The 18,125-nt window shown below is 40.7% G+C and overlaps 1 protein-coding gene across 5 annotated transcripts in view; it reads right to left on the reverse strand.

Moving 5' to 3' along the window:
- LOC149575708 (serine/threonine-protein kinase TOR-like) overlaps positions 1 to 18,125 on the reverse strand; it is a 378,229-nt gene that overhangs the window by 162,743 nt on the left and 197,361 nt on the right. For all 5 annotated transcript variants that reach the window (XM_089815479.1, XM_089815475.1, XM_089815477.1 and 2 more), the window contains exons 33-35: positions 8,583 to 8,692; positions 8,252 to 8,425; positions 8,086 to 8,151 (exon numbers count right to left, since the gene is read on the reverse strand). In XM_089815479.1, the coding sequence (XP_089671605.1) occupies positions 8,086 to 8,151; positions 8,252 to 8,425; positions 8,583 to 8,692 (350 nt within the window). The remainder of the gene's footprint in view (positions 1 to 8,085; positions 8,152 to 8,251; positions 8,426 to 8,582; positions 8,693 to 18,125) is intronic.

Consider the following 18,125-nt stretch of genomic DNA (forward strand, 5'->3'; position numbering starts at 1 on the left):
AAGATGGAAAAATTGTAATAGATGTAATATTACTGTATTATTCTTTTTTTTTTTTTGTTAAGTTTTTGATACTTAGCCAATTTTCCCTATTTTGTTGCCATCAATGCCAAAGGGGGAGATTGTTGACAACAAGCTAATGAAAATATGAAATTGTTGTCATTTATGGCAACACATGATGTACATGCTCACAGGAAACCTCAAAAATAAAGAAACTTAACTTTTGATACTCAGAAAATTGTCTAAGTATGAATTTGGTATACAACAGTGTATTGTTTTGTTTATAACTTGTTGCTGATGTCATATTATGACTAGGGAAATTAGATGGAGATTGTATACATGTTGATGATGACATGTATAACCTCGGAAGTCAGTACAGACTGTACGGAACAAAGATATTCGTGTTTTAATGAAACAGGACAGTGGAATTGAAGGAAAGGATTATTTTGTTCACAAAATAATTACGTGTCCAATTAGGGCCAACATCCTAGATGTTTACTCTAAGTTGGAAAAGTGTATTATGGTCCTAGCCGACCTAGCAGCAATTTGTGTAAAGGCATGGTATTTATGCAAAGGACATCTTGCAAATTCAATTGTGCTATTGTGCTATCTTGAAGAAGTTATGTTGAGCAATTGTATGCGAACTTTTGTGAAAGCAACATATGTGAAGTTTTGTATAAGTTATTTTGTAATCCGAGATCGAGCTGAAGATCAGAGATCAATTGAGGAAGAAGTTAAAGTACTCTTATTCCAGAAGTTTAATTCCTTGTTTGGGCAATGAGCTCTTCTTGTAATTGGAAGTGCATGTTTGGGCAGTGGACTCATCTTGCATCTACTGTACTACAACTCCTAACAAGCTTAGCACAACTCCTAAAAGGGTTGGAATCTCCTAACAGGGATTCAAAGTCTCCTAACAAGGACTCCTTATACTGAATTTGCTCATTGACCCCTAACAGGGTCCATCCTCTAGCAAGGAACTTATATATTAGTATATTATCTAGTGGGTATCATCCCTACCGGGGTTTTCCCTTGGCCAGGGCTTCCCTAGTTAACAAAATATGGTGTTGTGAGTTATCTTTGTGCATGGTGACTGTTATTGTTCAACATTAATTCATTACTTTGTTATGTATGGTTTAAAGTAAGAAATCATATACAGTTGGCTACTAAAGTTTGTAGATTACTGATTCACGCCCCCCCCCCCCTGTAATCCCCATTTCTAACAAATCATTCCCCAACCATACGAGGGATGATTGTCTATCCCCAATTCTATACAAGCAAAAAAGTCAAAAATAAATTAGTTTATTTAATTTATTTTAGCTTGAAGGGGGTTGGTTTGTGGGCTCCTCCTTCCTACAAGCCCCCAATGGCTAGTTCATACCACAGTTGAAGGTGCTTTCCACTTGCCTGCTAGCACAAGTTGCTAGTTCCTCTACTGCAGCGAGGAATTGATCTACATATAGCTTTATCCACTTGCTCAAAATGAATAGACTTACCTCTAGATGTGTGGAGAAGCTACTAGCTGTGCATTGTGCTCTTAGACTTCAGGATAGTCAAACTCCAGAGTATAGGCAGACTCTTGCAATACAGTGAGATGTTGATCCTAAAGATGGGACCCAGGTTGATGAGGAGACATGACCAGGATTGGCTGGGGTTCCATTAGATGAGGATGCCCTGTTTACCGTACAGGTAAAGAAGTCAACACATACAGACAATAATAGCAGAATAGCAGAATTATATTCGCAATAGTAGATGAATGATTTACAATGATCCCAAACGGGATATAAATACTACTGCCAAACCTTCCCGAAGGAGTCCGTCGGCCACAATTATTCTATCCGTTACAAACTATTTACCATCGGACCGTCGGCTACGGAATACCGAAACACCGCCGGACCGTCGGGCTACAGAATACAGAAACACCGTCGAACCGTCGGCTACAGAAACATCGCCAGACCGTCGGCTACAGAAACACTGCAGGACCGTCGGCTACAGAAACATCGCCGGACCGTCGGCTACAGGATACAAAATACCGCCGGAACCATCCAGTCGGCTAACACCATCCCCCCCAAAAAGAAAAGTCGTCTCCTAACGACTGACAAAATATCTGAGACAAATTAACAAACAAAATACATTAACAGAGTGACTACAACAAGAGAAATCTGCTTCTGTCACATCACTTCCACATTCATCCCGTTACATCTTTAGCCTCTGCTAACACAATACTGTCTCCTCAAGCTGACCTTGATAGCCACCTGTGCTGCTTTCTCTGTTTTCAATTCCTCGGTACCCTAAGCCAAGTGTCGCTGCACTGCCTCCAACTGGATGATCAGCTCCTCCCGAGCTCTCTATGCATCCACCAAGACAGCCTTACAGCCAACACCTGCTCCCACTGCCTCTGGTACACAGAAAGTCCATGCCTGCAGCAACTTCAACTCTTCTCAACTGGTCAAACTCCCACGACTGATATCCGCCATGATTGGGGGTCCAAGGGGCAACGCCCCCGGGGGACCGCCAAGACCAATTTAACACTTCGCAACTCACACAGAAATGCACGGATCACACCATTTTTGTCATTTTCTGTCGATTCTGCACTCTTTCTGGCAACCACAAATGCGTCCCTTTTCCTTTGGCATCATTTGTCACTCATTCTAAACAACTTGATTCTGTCGTCGTTTTTTTTTTTTTGGTAAATAAGTATCTTCCGTTCATTACAAGCACACTCTCCGCCGGAAAATAATGTTTGCTACCATGCTTACAATCAGCAAGAGATGAAAACAGCCTCCACGGATGAGCATAAGGAAAATCATGAATTGAAACCTGCACCACTGCTATAGATCAATTTTTCCCATGGCAATGACCCGCAACAGCAACCCTCTGGTTGGACAACGGCAAAGTTCCGCCAGAAACCACTTCGCGGCAATTTAAAAAACTCCGCCAGACGCAACCCCAACTTCGTCGCTCGTGGCCTTCCTGTTCTCCCCACGGCCTTTCTGTTCTCTGCGCGGCTTTTCCGTCTTCACCCGCAGTCTTTCTTTTTCTACCCGCGGGTCTTTTTTTTTTCTACCCGCGGCTAACTGAGCGAGGGTTTATAAAATGTTAAGCCCGCGGACATCTGCCCACGGGGCTTTTAATAACCCACAGACAGACTGTTTGCGAGGACCTCCGGTTCCCTGCCCGCGGGGCTTTGTCTGCCCGCGGGGCTTGTCTGCCCACGGACAATAGTTGCCTGCGGGACTTTTCAGCCCGCAGGTCTGTCTATCCGCGGCCCCTCTTTTTCTGCCCGCGGACAGCAGCTGCCCGCGGGACTTTTCAGCCCACGAGCCCTTCTGTCCGCGGCGCTTTTTCAAAAAAATTCCAATTTTTTTTTTTTTTTTTTTTTTTTTCCTTCCTCTTAAAAGAAATCAAATAACAGAGGTACCTCCATTTTGCCTCCAAGCATCGCCATTCTGCAACGACAACGGAGTCAGCTGGCCATCTTGTGACAGCGATGGAGTCTTCCTAATACCATATATTTTGAATTTGGATCTGTTGATTGCCGGAGGTACCTTCTGCCTGTCCAGAGTTGATAATCTAATCGCTCCATTGTCACCGACCTTCCGAATCTGATATGGTCCAACCCAACTGCCCTTAAGCTTTTCCACTTTGATTTCATTTTGACTGTCGTACGCCTTACATTTGTTCTGTGCCAACCCCGTCGCTCACTGTGCCTGCGGTCGTCGCGCAACTGGATTATTTCTTTGTTGTCGGTGCCCTTCCACTAAATTTATGCTGCGGTGTAACCTTTTCCTTCCACGTGGTCCATTCACCATGTACCGGAGAATGGGATTTTTCGTTTTTCTGTGTTCAGACTATATGTTCTTTCCCTCAGCTTCAACCATGGCAGCTTTTCCTTCTTCCACTTCCCTGCATTCCTCCGGACATTCGTTTTCCTCCTTTTTCTCATCTTCGTCGACCCTTAGCATATTACAACTCGAAAAGAGTTCGTAGTCTTCTATCTGCCAGTGGTAAAGGCCATTCACCGAGCCTAGGTCGTCATCATTCGATCCTCCGTCAAGTCCCAATACTCCTTCATCCGGTTCCATTCTCCTCTTTCCTTCATCATCACTCTCGCCTTCACTGTCAGAATCTGACAATGCTGCCTCCTCGCCAACCATTTGCGTGTGTAGGTCAATTATGAATCTTTTGCCTCCGCGCTCCATTGATAGGGTATTGCGTTTTCAATCATGTTTTACTTTTGCTTGCACCAACCAATCCCGTCCTAGAATAGCATCATAGCCTTTTCTTTTTAATGGAATGACCACAAAATCCAATAAAAATGGTTGCGTACCAATTGTTACCGGTTGCGCTTTCAGAATTCCCAACGGTTTGATTCCATGTTGGTCTGCCGTGAGCAACTGAAATGCAGGTGCCCACAGCGTCGACTTTCCCAACTTCTTCCAAGTATCCTCCGGTAAGACATTTGTCGACTTTCCCAACTTCTTCCAAGTATCCTCCGGTAAGACATTCACGCCGGACCCTCCGTCAACAATTGTCTCTGTCAAAACAATTCCAAAATCCCCATCTCAACGATCGCCAGATGCCGTCCGGAGGTGAGTGCCAGCAGCATTGGGTTTGTTGTCATCACTTCCCTACTATTCCTTCCTGTGTCCTCCGGTGCTTTCGAAAACGGTGTATGATTCAAAATAGTCGTCCGTAACTGGGGCATTGTGAGAAGGTCACTTATCTTGACCGGTATCTCCATTTGTAAGATCTGTCGTACAATGCTTTGTTCTGCGAAGTTCTTTGCCAAGGTGTCGGTGATGTCCTTCAACTGAGATGTTTCTGCCGACGATGCCTTTGCAATGTCCGCCTGCACTTCCCCCACTTTTCTCTTTTCCTCCGCTTGCCTCCGTGTAATTGCCAGAACCTCCTCTACATCCGTGCCGACAGTGATCAAATTTACTCCAGCCTTTGGACACTTGGAATCTTCGTGATCGCCGGGTCCGCACCATCTGCATAATAATTTCGGTGTGTTTGCCACTATACAATCTCGCGCAAAATGACCCCACAAATTACACGCTCGACATTGAACGATCGGCCGTCCATTTGCATCATACTGAGTTCGACTTCGGCTCCCATTATTATTGTTATTATTGTTATTATTTTGCCCTCTGTTATTATTCCTGTATCCTTCGGATGTAGCACCGGCGGTATTCGTGTTTCCGCTACTACCCGACGGGGAAGCCTCCTGTGTGAGAAACACCTGCAGAGATCCTCTAGTCTTCATGTTAAAGGGACAGTCCTTTTTCGAATGGCCCATGATTTGACAGATGTCACAGAATTGGTTCTTCGGACACGATCCTTTAGTATGACCGTCGGTCTTACATTCCGTGCACCACAGTTCACTACCTTTTGGCTCCTTCTGCATGTTTTTAAACTCCTTCATCATTCGAACCATATCCTTCTGTAAGGCACGAACCTTTTTGCTACTACCTTCGTTGTCACTACTATCATCTCCGTCAGGCTCGTCGTCATCCGAATCAGAGGAGCTAGTTTTCTTCTTCTTTGTCTTCTGCTCACTTTCAAGGTCCAGTGCTCTGTTATACGCGTCCACATATGATGATGGTGGCACAATTTTCATTTTCCTCCGCAACTTCGAGCGTAGGCCGTCAACAAACCATCTTTTCTACAATTCGTCTGCTGGCTTGCTTTCCATTTTGTTTACTAAGTCTTTTAATCTCCTGGCATAGACGCGGACAGTTTCGTGCTTCCCCTGCTTGGTATTGAAAATTTCCGCTACGATTTCATTATCATCCCGCAAAAGTTTAAATTCCGCCAAGAACTCCTTTTTAATGTTATCCCATGTATCTAGCTTCTGCGGATCCATATCCGAAAACCAATCAATCGCGACACCCCGTAGGGTTGCCGAAAATTGCCTGGCCCATTCGTCGGCATCTGTGATTCCATTTGCCCGCCAGATCGTCTCACATGTCTTACAATGTCGGAGGGGGTCGGCTGTACCATCGCCTTCGAATTTCGGCAACTTTTCTTTAGGTCCCGCCATCACCACACTAGAGGTCTGCACTGTCACACCGGAGGTCTGCACTCCTGCACCAGCGGTCTGCACTCCCACAGCAGCGGTCTGAACTCCCACATCGGCGGTCTGCACTCCCGCACCGGCAGTCTGAATTCTCACACCGGTGGTTTGCACTCCCGCACCGGAGGTGTCGACAGCTGCGAACCTTGGTGAAGAAGAAGGATCCTCTGAAATTGTTTCCCGCGGAAGTCTATCCTGGACGAAGAGATCACTCCACGCTCGTGCTCCGTCGGCACTACGAGTCGTGCAAGTCGATGCTCTTCCGTCAGAGTTTTCCTCCCTTGGCGAACACAAGTTCAAGAACTCCTCCCGTGCTTCTTCCACCAATTCCACCCGCTGCCGAGTCTCCAATAATTCCTTCGCACTTTGGTTTCTGTCGGCAATCCTCTAAAATCTTCGTCGGCGTTCGGCTTGCTGTGCTAGAATTAAATTCTCTTGCGCAATACGGATTCCATCTTTTCCCTTCGCCTTATTCCGATCCTTGTTAAGCTGATTTGGCATTAATCTTCATTCCTCCCACCTTCCAGATTCATAAGGCAACGGTGCCAAATGTTTACCGTACAGGTAAAGAAGTCAACACATACAGACAATAATAGTAGAATAGCAGAATTATATTCGCAATAGTAGATGAATGATTTACAATGATCCCAGACGGGATATAAATACTACTGCCGAACCTTCCCGAAGGAGTCCGTCAGCCACAATTATTCTATCCGTTACAAACTATTTACCATCGGACCGTCGGCTACGGAATACCGAAACACCGCCGGACCGTCGGCTACAGAATACAGAAACACCGCCGGACCGTCGGCTACGGAAACATCGCCGGACCGTCGGCTACAGAAACACCGCCGGACCGTCGGCTACAGAAACATCGCCGGACTGTCAGCTACAGGATACAAAATACCGCCGGAACCATCCAGTCGGCTAACATGCCCGTCTTCCTGCTTGCCATGATGGAGATGACTCTGATTTTGATGTAGAGTTGGCTGAATTGGAATTGGAGCAGCAGCCTGCTTTGTTTACTTTTTATGTATTTTGATTTTTATATTGTACATGAAACTATACGGTAGTACTAAGCCTTTGGGCATTTTGGTTTTGTACTCATTTACATTTTCTCTTTTATCACGTGCCTTTATGATACTAACAATGAATTCCGATTTCTGAATTTTCAATGCATATTGAGCTTTGAATTTTTGAAACAAAGAAATGTTGTAAACTTGCATGCTAAGGTTCTGTGACATTTTAATGACATGTTATCCATAATTTCGTATGAATGTCATGTACATTTGCAAATTTCCTTATATGTTGTCATGCTTTATCCCTCCCACCCATCCTTAATTTTTGCAAAAACAATTGTCGTGGTAGAACCCTGTCTCCCCGTCCAGGAAACCCAGGGTAACACTGATAATATATGCTAAATGTTTAGATGCATAACAGAGAAGGAAAACTTAAACATGAACAAGAAGATCATAAATCATATAACAATGGCATTGCAAACGATAAACTTCTGACTTGAACAGTGATAAAGTTAATTGTTAATCCATATTTATATCAAAGTTTCAAACTGATCACGTATTGAATTAAGCTTGATAAACAGCAAGCTGATATTCAAACAAAAATCAGAAATCTTAATCAAGGTCCTTAGCTATGATCCTCTCCACTAAGCACCTAGTACATGGAAAATGTACCAATACCCGGTATGCTTTCCAGGGGTATGGGTACGATTACCCATGCAACAAAGATATTTACCGTACCTTCATTTTGACAAACTTTGTAACTTCTATTGCTCATGAGACCAAATACATGTGTTCAAGTGAACCTTTATACTGGATTATATCTACTATTACTTCACTACATATATAGATATTAGCTATGCTGATTTATCTCAAGAAAATAGACCATGTGATTTTCCTAGTGACAACGACGTTTTTCAGATATCAGCCATGAATGTTTCATAGTTATATATAACCACAAAAGTTCGATTGGAACACAAAGATATTGTGAAATACCAAAGCAGCAAGTTCTGTAGCTAAACACTTCCTCGCACGCTCCACATATTCCCGTGCTTCACCATACTGTAAATGTCACCATATTAGTGCATTACAACAAATGAAATGTTAAGCGTTGATAATGCTGTTCACACTCCAAATGATATTAAAACAAAAGTAAATAAACCTTTCCACGATGAACAAAGAGAACTGCTCTGAAGAATGCTCCATTACTACTACCATCACCACTGCCACCAGTATTTCCTAGCATTCGAAGTTTTGTCTCATCCCCATCATCTAGAGGAGAAACATACTCTGCCATCTGGTCCCATTCTCCCATGTTCCACGCAGCATTAGCAGCCTACAACAATCACATCAATCAAACAAGAAAATAATAATATCACGACAAAGAAAAAAGAATAGTTTATAATTCCTTGTGGCTCTATGGAATCTACGCAGGCATCATAAGTGGGTCTGAAATTACACAAGTTTTTGAAATTAAAAAAACAAGTATATACCATTGGGGCCATTTCCAATCTAGCAGCTGGGTTTGCGGGAGTCCAAAACTCTTTACAAAGGTTGCTCAGTTCTTCCCATCGGGCCAATGCAGCAAGGCATCGCATTTGTCCTGAAAACAGAAATAGATAGGCAAAATTAATAAGTTCCCTGTGTATGGGTGAGGAAACAATCGCCCATCGAGTTACAATGAGAATTTATTCCTTACAAAATTATTCAACCATGAAGCAACTCATCCTTTGATCATACAGCTCATAGGGATATTAACAAACAACCGATAGTCAATATCTTCTATTTAAAACCCACATTTCACTTCAATTCACTGAAAATAGTATAATAAACATTAGTGTTTTCTTGAGAAGCAAGGCTATTCAGCCAACAAATGAAAGCAATTCTTATTGCCACAACTATTTGCAACAAACTTTGTAAAATACAATATAGTAAGTGTCATTAGTGAAACTTTCTTGAAATTTGTTAATTGGTTGACATTAAAACTGCTTATTTCCCAATCACTTCCCACTCTCCCTTGGCTATCTGTACGAGGCCACAAACAATTTTTTAGAATCTATTAACAGTATATACATAGTGATGCCACTGAGTAGCATTGACTAAGAGATTCTTATGCCATTCGTGAATTAGATTCTTATGAGATGACATAACATATTTCAACAGCCAAGTGATGCAGCAGAGGCCCTTGATATTATGCTTTTCCACACTCACAAATTTATGTTTTATTGAAAATCATGACTTGAACATTTAACTCAAAGTTTAGCATATCCGGTGCTCAGTCAAACTTGCAATATTTTAGGAAAGTGCAATTTGAGCATATCTTGAAGTTAGAAATGCAATTCAATCAAGTTGAAATTTATAAACACCTTGTTGATATGCTCTCTATTTAATGCAATCCTTGGTTCTTCATAAGTTTAGAAGAAGAACCAAACAACCATGATGACAGAGATCAAAATTTCTCATATTTTCAGTTCCTGTGCAATGAAAAAAAATTACAGTACTTTTGGTTGCAATATACTCAAAGAAAAATAAGTATCTAGACACTTCAATGGTCTGTAACATCTCTTTTTAGTCCAACCTTCTGTTCAAGATGAAGCTGTTATATAAAACTGCTCACTGTGGAGAGAATTTTGAATTATAGGACTGGCAAACTTCTAGAAAAGTTGAGCTTCATTAGCTGGAGAACATAACATCACTGAGAAACCACTTAATGTAGAATGGGAAAAGTAAGGCACACACTAATACCTAAGTTGCCAATTCAGATGTGGAATCGGAAGCAGATGTGGGATTTTTTTAGTTTTTTTGGGTACGAATGCGTTTGGAAACGTGTACACACACACACACACACACACACACAGATATATGCATAGAATTTTAAAAACTTATAAATACAAAAACTTGGTTAGAAACTTAGAAATATAAAAACATATGTAATTTGATAGTATCGTATGATACTTCACCATTGATCAAGATTCAAGATATTTCATGTCAATTAAAAAGTTCAAGCTTCAAATTAAAACTTCATAGGCACAAATATTCATGTTCTAGACTGTAATATCCCAACCCTTGGAACTGTAGAAAATTCAGAACTCATCTAGTGACATTTTTACGAACAGTTTGTGTGTAAGCCCAAAATGAATGTTCTGATATCACTGTGATTTTCCAGCTGGCACTTAAAACCGATGGTATACTGACCAAACAAATGATATGCAAATGTCCAAGATAATTTATACAAATGGTGGCACAAGAAGGACAATACTATTTCATTCATATGTATACTTCTAATATAAGAACTGATAGCAAAACCTAACTGAGATGTGAGTTTTAAATGAGATACTTCTTAACTATCATAAAATGACAGTCCTAAAATGCCGAGATGAATTACAACATAAGGATCCTAGAGTGGTGTATGTGGACCTGAAATGTTGGTACTGCGAGTTGAGAATTATCCTTGCTTCCTGCTGTTCATCCAGCCACTGTCGATACTTCTTCACACGGATGCCACATTACTCACTAACCCCCAATACCTGCTATACCAGAGAGGATGCAAACTATGTGAAGGGAGGATGCTACATTTGCACTGTTGCAGTGGGGATAACCCAATGCTGCCTTATAGAATCACGTGCTCACTTCTCCCTTTTGCGTTCAGCTCCCACTCTTACTCCCAACTTGCTGTCGGATTTTGGTGTTAAGGTTGGTCACGTTGGGTTGTTAATCAGCCCAACTGTTTGAAATTCCAAAGACTGAGCTATTACTGCAATTCGACTGTGTAAACTATCAACCTTTCTACCATCTGCACTCTAATCTGCCTCCTCCTGCTGCCTGTACGTTACCAATAACTGGTACTACCATCGAATCTCTACTACTTCTATCTACTATGGGGACTCAAACTTCCTGTAAACCAAATGAATCAATTCAACTCTCAACTATGAAGTGAAATGTGAGTACTAGGATTGCGTCCAGCCTCACTAATTTCCTTAAGGGGTTTCGTCCTTAAGAAATATCCAGTCACATTTAAGCAACCTTTAGGATTTGCAAAATAACATATATTCGTGGTGTCAATCCCAATGTAGCTCCATGCTTTTATAACCTCGATATGATGGAAGACAAAAGCAACTAGGCAATGTGGGATTAAAAGCCAATTTCGTCTTTTAGTCACTTACCTTATAACTTTATAATAACATTAAAATATTTAAATAAATCACTTAAGTCACTTGAATTTTAATATCTCTTGAAATACTTGTCCGATTGCCATGTCGTCTAAAATAGGATTCTCTCCTCATAATTCCCCATGTGACCAAATACACTTTCTAAAAATAGAAAGGGTCCATCTCTATTACTCTTGACTTACTATACATAGTAAGTATGGAAAATGGAGTCCAAATGATATCGAACAAAGGCCAAATCCATAAATCGTTGAATGTTGGAGATGAATCAATCCTTAGAAGACCCTCTAACCATCCTCATTAGCCTATAAGGATCCAATACTAGGCTAATACCTAAAATTGTGATGTTGGCAACAAATGGGGACATTACAGTCCTCCCTTCCTGAGATTGCTTGCCCTCAAGCAATCCAACAATCACAGTGAACTCCAACCTCTAGTTGGATACCAAATGTAGTACGTGACACCCCTATTAACATTGAACCAACTGCATACCACTAACATCATCAAGACCAACAACATAACCTGCAATATAGCACTCAAAACTTGTGCTAATGATGTAGGAGTTAGAATATCACTAGAAGAATTCCCCCACACCCATATAATATAAACTGGACTAGAATCTTGATCGACAATCCCTTGAAGAGACATAGCAATAGGAGAACCATATGCACTCATGCCAACTGTGTCAACCATAGGTGTAGCCACATCAAAATTTGTGGACACAGGAACATTACTAACTGTCGCAACACAAAACTGAATCTTTACAGATGGTGAAAACTGAGCTCAACTCCACTCAATTGAGTGATCAACATCAACCTCAAAAAACGGATTGTCATAAGAAAATGTTGCATCCATGTCAAACGTAGGCCTATTCATGAAGTGAACATCAACACTTTGTTGATCGATAATATAACATGACTCTGTCACTACATCGCTCACCTCATCAACAATAAAAAGCATACTCTCATCAGAGCACAAATATATTATCACTTGCATACCGCTAAACTCCTTATTGGATGGCTCAACCGACACACAAGTGGCTGCTAATATGACAGTATCATCACATGCTCCTACTCCCACTATTGTTGCATCGCCATCAAATAGATTATTCGGGGAACTCATGCCAACAACTACATCATCTAACTTAACCTGACATAAATCCTCATCACATTCCACCTCAATTGTGCCCAACTCATGCAATGTCTCATAAGAAATGTCCCGTAAATCTGAAAGCGCAACTATATCATCACCTTTCGCTCTTAGAAAAAGTAATATCATTCTTTGCTCAAATCTTGGCTTTGAAATCAATTGGGGCATCCATTTGTGATTTTGATTCATCTCATTCATTAGTACATCCAACTGTTTCACAATACCTTGTATCTCAGAATCTCCCTCCATTGGCGAAGAAGTACGCCCTCTACAGGTGTAATGAATACCAAAACTTTTATCACCTTCCATAACATTGAAAACCAAGTCCTCCACCTGTGGGTCAAAAGAAAAGTGATGAGCACTCCTTGCAGTGTAATGCCGATAAAAACTCCCAATTTTTGTCAAGGGCTCATCATCATCAAACTGGAAATCAGAAGATGGCTCCAATCTCTAACTCTAAACTATTGGTCGGGCAAGATCCTAGGCAACCCCCTCAGTAAGCCCAACCACAAAATCCCTATTGGGAAGCATTGTAGCCAAGGTCTCTACAATCTTCCTCACCAATCGTCGAATAGCACAAGAGCCCCGAATGAGAGCACCCTTAGATATGTTGTATGAAACCTCCCGCAAATCTGAGCTCTCAAGAAAATTCTCCATGAATGACTCAGTATAGTAGAAATTATATGTGGAAGCATCAATCTGCTCCCCCGCAATCCACAACTGACCTCTTTGAAAATGTGACAATGCCAACTGTCCAATGCTACTAGTTGTATGAAAAGAAGAAATAGATTCACTTCCAGTAGAAGGAAGCAAATCAAAACTTACTTGTGAGAGGATTTTAATTGCAAGACATTGTAGATGCTTGTATGGTTGACCATACATGTACCACCATGTGATTGCTCCCATTTTATTTAGTCCTTAATTGCAAATAGAGTAAGCCTTGCTCTGGAAGAAAATAAGCCAAACTTTATCCTCACCTTTTCATGCATCTCATCATATTCGAAGATTCTTGCAAAAGCTTTCGGGCACCCATTAGCAACCTTTTAATCAGCATATGGTGCAATTCTATCTAGCATAGAAATTATAGCCTCGCTATAATATCCCGGAGATAAAGCATATGCAAGGAGGTAGTTAATAAGGGTATGGGTTCTCTTGCTTTGCTCTAGAAACAGTGTTTCAGGGATCACTTCCAATATACCCCATCTAAGCTCTCTCTCTTAGATGCTCTTGTGCGGCCGACTGTTCTTTATGGGTCTGTGGTCTAGGGCCCTTCTCTTCTTAGCTCTGATTGGGCCTTGATTGAGAGGGTTCAGACTCTATTCTTGAGGCGCATCATCAGATGTCATAGATTCACTCCTCACAATATCATTTTTGCAGAGTTTGGTGCTCATCCTTTCAGACTCACGGCCATTTTCTATTTGGTTTGGTTCCTTCATCGTCTTCGTGGGTTTGCGGATTCTACTGGGGGCCGGAACCGCTACTCCTACTTAGCTTATTGTTCTTTTGTTTCTATTGTGAATGTTGAGTCTGGTTCTCGTGCATGACGTTGGTATGCACAAGTTTCTTCCTTACTGTGTTCAATTGGGATTGACATTGAGTGTCTCCCCCCTTTTCAGTTCTCTTTGGATGCTCCTGCTCATCTTCTCCCCTCATGGCAGGAGTTGAATGAGCATGTTCATCTTGATATCTATAGATGCTACATTACCGCTACTTGGGTTAACCCTCCTAGCGGGTTAAGCCTGGGGATGTCTTTTTATGTGGAGCAATTTTTGGAGATTTCTGAAGGGATCATTGTCTGTCCTAGCTACCTTTCACGCAGGTCATCTCGTGCCCTACGAATCTCTTTAGGTTCTTTCATAGTTGGTTCCCACCGTCTTCAAGCTCAAACTGATAGTCATATTGTTAGTGGGGATCGGATTTCTATGCTCCGTACTTTAGGGGAAGTGGAGAATGATGCTCAATTCCTTTTTCGATGCCCTATTTACTATGAGATCAAAGCGAGATTATTCTATCTGTTCCGGGAGTGCTTTTCTCTCTATGACTTTTTCAATTACTATGATCAGAGATGCCTTGCACTTTATCTTCGTGAGGCCACCATGCTCTGCGATAACACAATCCAGTGATTGCTTCCTCACTGGCACTCGTCTACTCAGCGCATCACTACCTTTTTTATACCATTATCTCCTTTGCGAGGTGTAAAATGGCCTTCCAGCTCTATTCATTCTTCTGGGCTTTCCAGATGTGTCAGATCCCGTTCTGTATATTTGCACCAGCGACACTCTTCGGTGAGTAGGCAGAGACAATCCAATGCCTCTACACATCGGCCTGTGTATCATTCAGTGACTGATTTCTTCTCGCCCAAGAATGACTCTTAACAGTCTCTTTGTTCCTTGTTGGTTGCTATTGCTTTGGTTGTATTTGTTTATTTTCGAACATCTTTGTGTGCTCCTACTAGTGTTAGCCTAACTATTATAATCTTTCAGTCCCATAGACCTCTTTTTGGTCTTTTGTTGGACATTAATATCGTTATCTTATCTTATCTTATCTTATCTACCAACGATGTATAATTATTGCTTCCACGTTATTGCATAAGGCTTGACATTTTGTAGGATCACTTTATAGAATGTTTACATTCTCAACCATGGTGTCCATGCCATCATACACATCTCCCTAGCAAGGTGTATCTATATCCACAAAGCGAACCATACTCATGATGGGCTCAGTGATATCCAATACATATTGCACACAAACCCACCAACGTTCATCCAAGATCATACCCCTAATCTTTAGGGCTCTTTTTGTATTTGAAGTCTTCCATGCACCCCATTGAAGACAAATGACCATTTGGCTCAAAGCATCTTTTTCCTTGAGAAGTCATCTCATAACAATAGTATGAGATGAAAAGCGGGTCTCATCAACCTAAGCAAGTTAACAATATGTCAATTCACAATAAAATTATAACTATTAACTAAATTACAAACCCATGAAATTTAATAATTGCAAAATATTAATATACCTTCAGCAACTCCAATTGTGAGTATGCTCTAAAAATGAATTGTGACATGTTGTGGTTAGTCACAAACATTTGCTTCACCCAATCTATTTGAGTGCCAATCTGTTGCATAATCAAGTTGAGGGAGTGTACAGTGCATGGTGTCCAAAAAATATGGTCATACCAACCCTCAACCAAAGCACCAACTCCCTAGCAATTTTGGCATTGTATGTAACAACCTAGACCACATTCTCACTACCCACCATATCTATGGCCTCAATGAGAATATTAGAGATGAATTGTGAATCCTTCACCTCCCCTTGACAATCAATTGCCATTATAAATATTGCCCCTTTGGGGAACACTACAATTACGTTAATTAATGGCTTTTTTCTTTTATCTTTCCAACAATCAAACACAATTGTCACACCCAAAGTTTTCCAAGAATTTCTAATGGGTTGAAGTGCTTACTCTATAAAACTCTCTCCTTTTGCAAGAGTGTGGTACGCACCTTTTCATACCCAATATGGTGATCTTACCAGTTTGAAAGGAATGAGCAATGGCTTAATCAACACAATCTCTTGCATCCATTTTAAATGTAGAGTGCAAGGGGCCTCTTTTTTGGGCTGCTGCAAAATTTTCTACTTCGTCCTCCTCTCCCAGTATATGTACTTGCAGGAATGGATGTTTGGAAGATAATATTGGTTCCATTTTAGCGGGCAGTTGCTTTTTGTTCATTTCTGAGGAAGGAGGTTGATGATAAATTTTCTTTTATCTTTTAACCAAATGATCAGCAGCCTCTTGTTCTTTAAGAAACGAAGTTATCTATGCATCAAACAACCCCTTCCCATCTATATCTTTGCACATTCCAAAACCTTTACCAGCAAGGCCCATGAAAAGATGTTTTACTCGAGGATAAGAGCTATTGAAAGGCTTTTCCTTTGTTACTTTGACAATAATTACAACTCCAAATATAGGAGCCACCACTTGCAACCTATGATATTCTTGTTGTAGGTCTCCATAGTGGAGAGCCTAAATCAATTTTGAAATTATCCCCTCCTTTCCCTGTGACAGAACTCTGACCTTGTCCTCCCACTCAACTCTAACTACCAATGACAACCATTCTTGCACAATACAATGTAGTTTCTTTCTATAATAAGAAATTAAATCAATTTAAATCAATTAAAAAACTACAAATATCAAGCATACAAGTAAAAAACAATGATAAAAAACCATTCAAATAGACAACTAAACTTATTTCTCAGTTTCTTTTACAAATTAATTGAAAAAAACTTAATAAAATTCATCCAAATCTCTAAGAAAATCATTGAAACACTCAAGAATGGGATAAAATGCTTACCTGTTAGTGTTTTAATGAACTTGTGGAAGCCAACTCTCGCCCTACAATCGTTCCTCTTCGAAAATAATCAAATTGCCTTCCAAATGCCAAAATGGAAGCCAAATGAGAAAAGCAAACCCAACTGGAAACAAAATGATAGTTGAATGGTTGAAAGGCCTCTATTAGGATCATTTTAGGGTTTGGCAAAAAAGAATATGTTATTATCAGCCTAAACGGCACATGCGTTAATTGGACTTCAAGCGAAAAAAGGGTTTTTTGGTTTTCTTTCCAAATTTTTGATGAGGCGTCTGGAAGCACCCAGATTCCTTGCGAGTGCCACCTGAATGTCATCCACAACATCCAGATGTGTCCAAAAGCCTATATTAGGCTTCGATTTGCATTCAAATGTCTATGGATGGCATCTAGACGACATCCACAGGGCTTCACCTCACCTCCGCATGCCTGTCCTCCACCTTTGCCTCCAACCATATGACCTATGAATCGATATCCTAGCCTAATACAAATCCAAACCATGCATTTGCTTGATAAACTATTTACAAACATGGACATTGTTTTAGAGGGATATATATGCTCTCAACTTTTCCTTCACATAAGCCTTCCATGAAAAATATCACACCACATACGTTTTCAGCTATACCCACACACATTGAAGGAAATTACCAAACTTTGATCAACACTTTGAACATAAAACATCGCCTTACCCAAGATCTCAAGAACATGAACAAATTTTAGGTTCAAGGCACAACAAGGATGAATCAAACAAAAACCATATACATACAAATTCCATCTAGGTTAACAATGATTGAAGAATTGATACATTGGTGGATAATTTCTCTGGACTCCTCCCAACACACTGTGTAATATTTTTTCTTGCCATACAAGACCAAGAACCATACAAACAACAAATAATACAGCAGTATACAGAAAAGTGTTGTCTAAAGGAATGAGAAGAAATAAAGAGCAGCATCATGCCCCATTAAAGTAATGCCATTGAACCCAAACAAAGGTGGGAAAAGACCAAAAGACGGTTATGGGAAAACTAAACAATATTTTAAACTAGAATAAGAGAAAGAAGCAATAAAATCAATGCAACCATCTAATTTTGAAGAGTAGCCCATAGCCAACAAAAGAAGAATGACTAGAAGTTTCTAAGCAACTTCCCTTTTTTAAAGACGTAAATGTTGATGTCTTAGACCAATAAGGTCAGAAATTCCAGTAGAATAGTCAACTGAATCAATCCAACTAACAAAGCCACCTCCATATGAGGGAATTATTCGTTCTGACAAAGGAGTCAAATGACTTCTTCCAAAAAGCAAAACAAGCGGCAGATGAGAGCAATATTGAACGCATCAAAGAATTTCAACATAAG

Source organism: Cupressus sempervirens, chromosome 2 (assembly GCF_028749045.1).
Source record: "Cupressus sempervirens isolate cs-2001-9-10 chromosome 2, ASM2874904v1, whole genome shotgun sequence".
In the NCBI taxonomy this organism is placed as follows: Eukaryota; Viridiplantae; Streptophyta; class Pinopsida; order Cupressales; family Cupressaceae; genus Cupressus; species Cupressus sempervirens.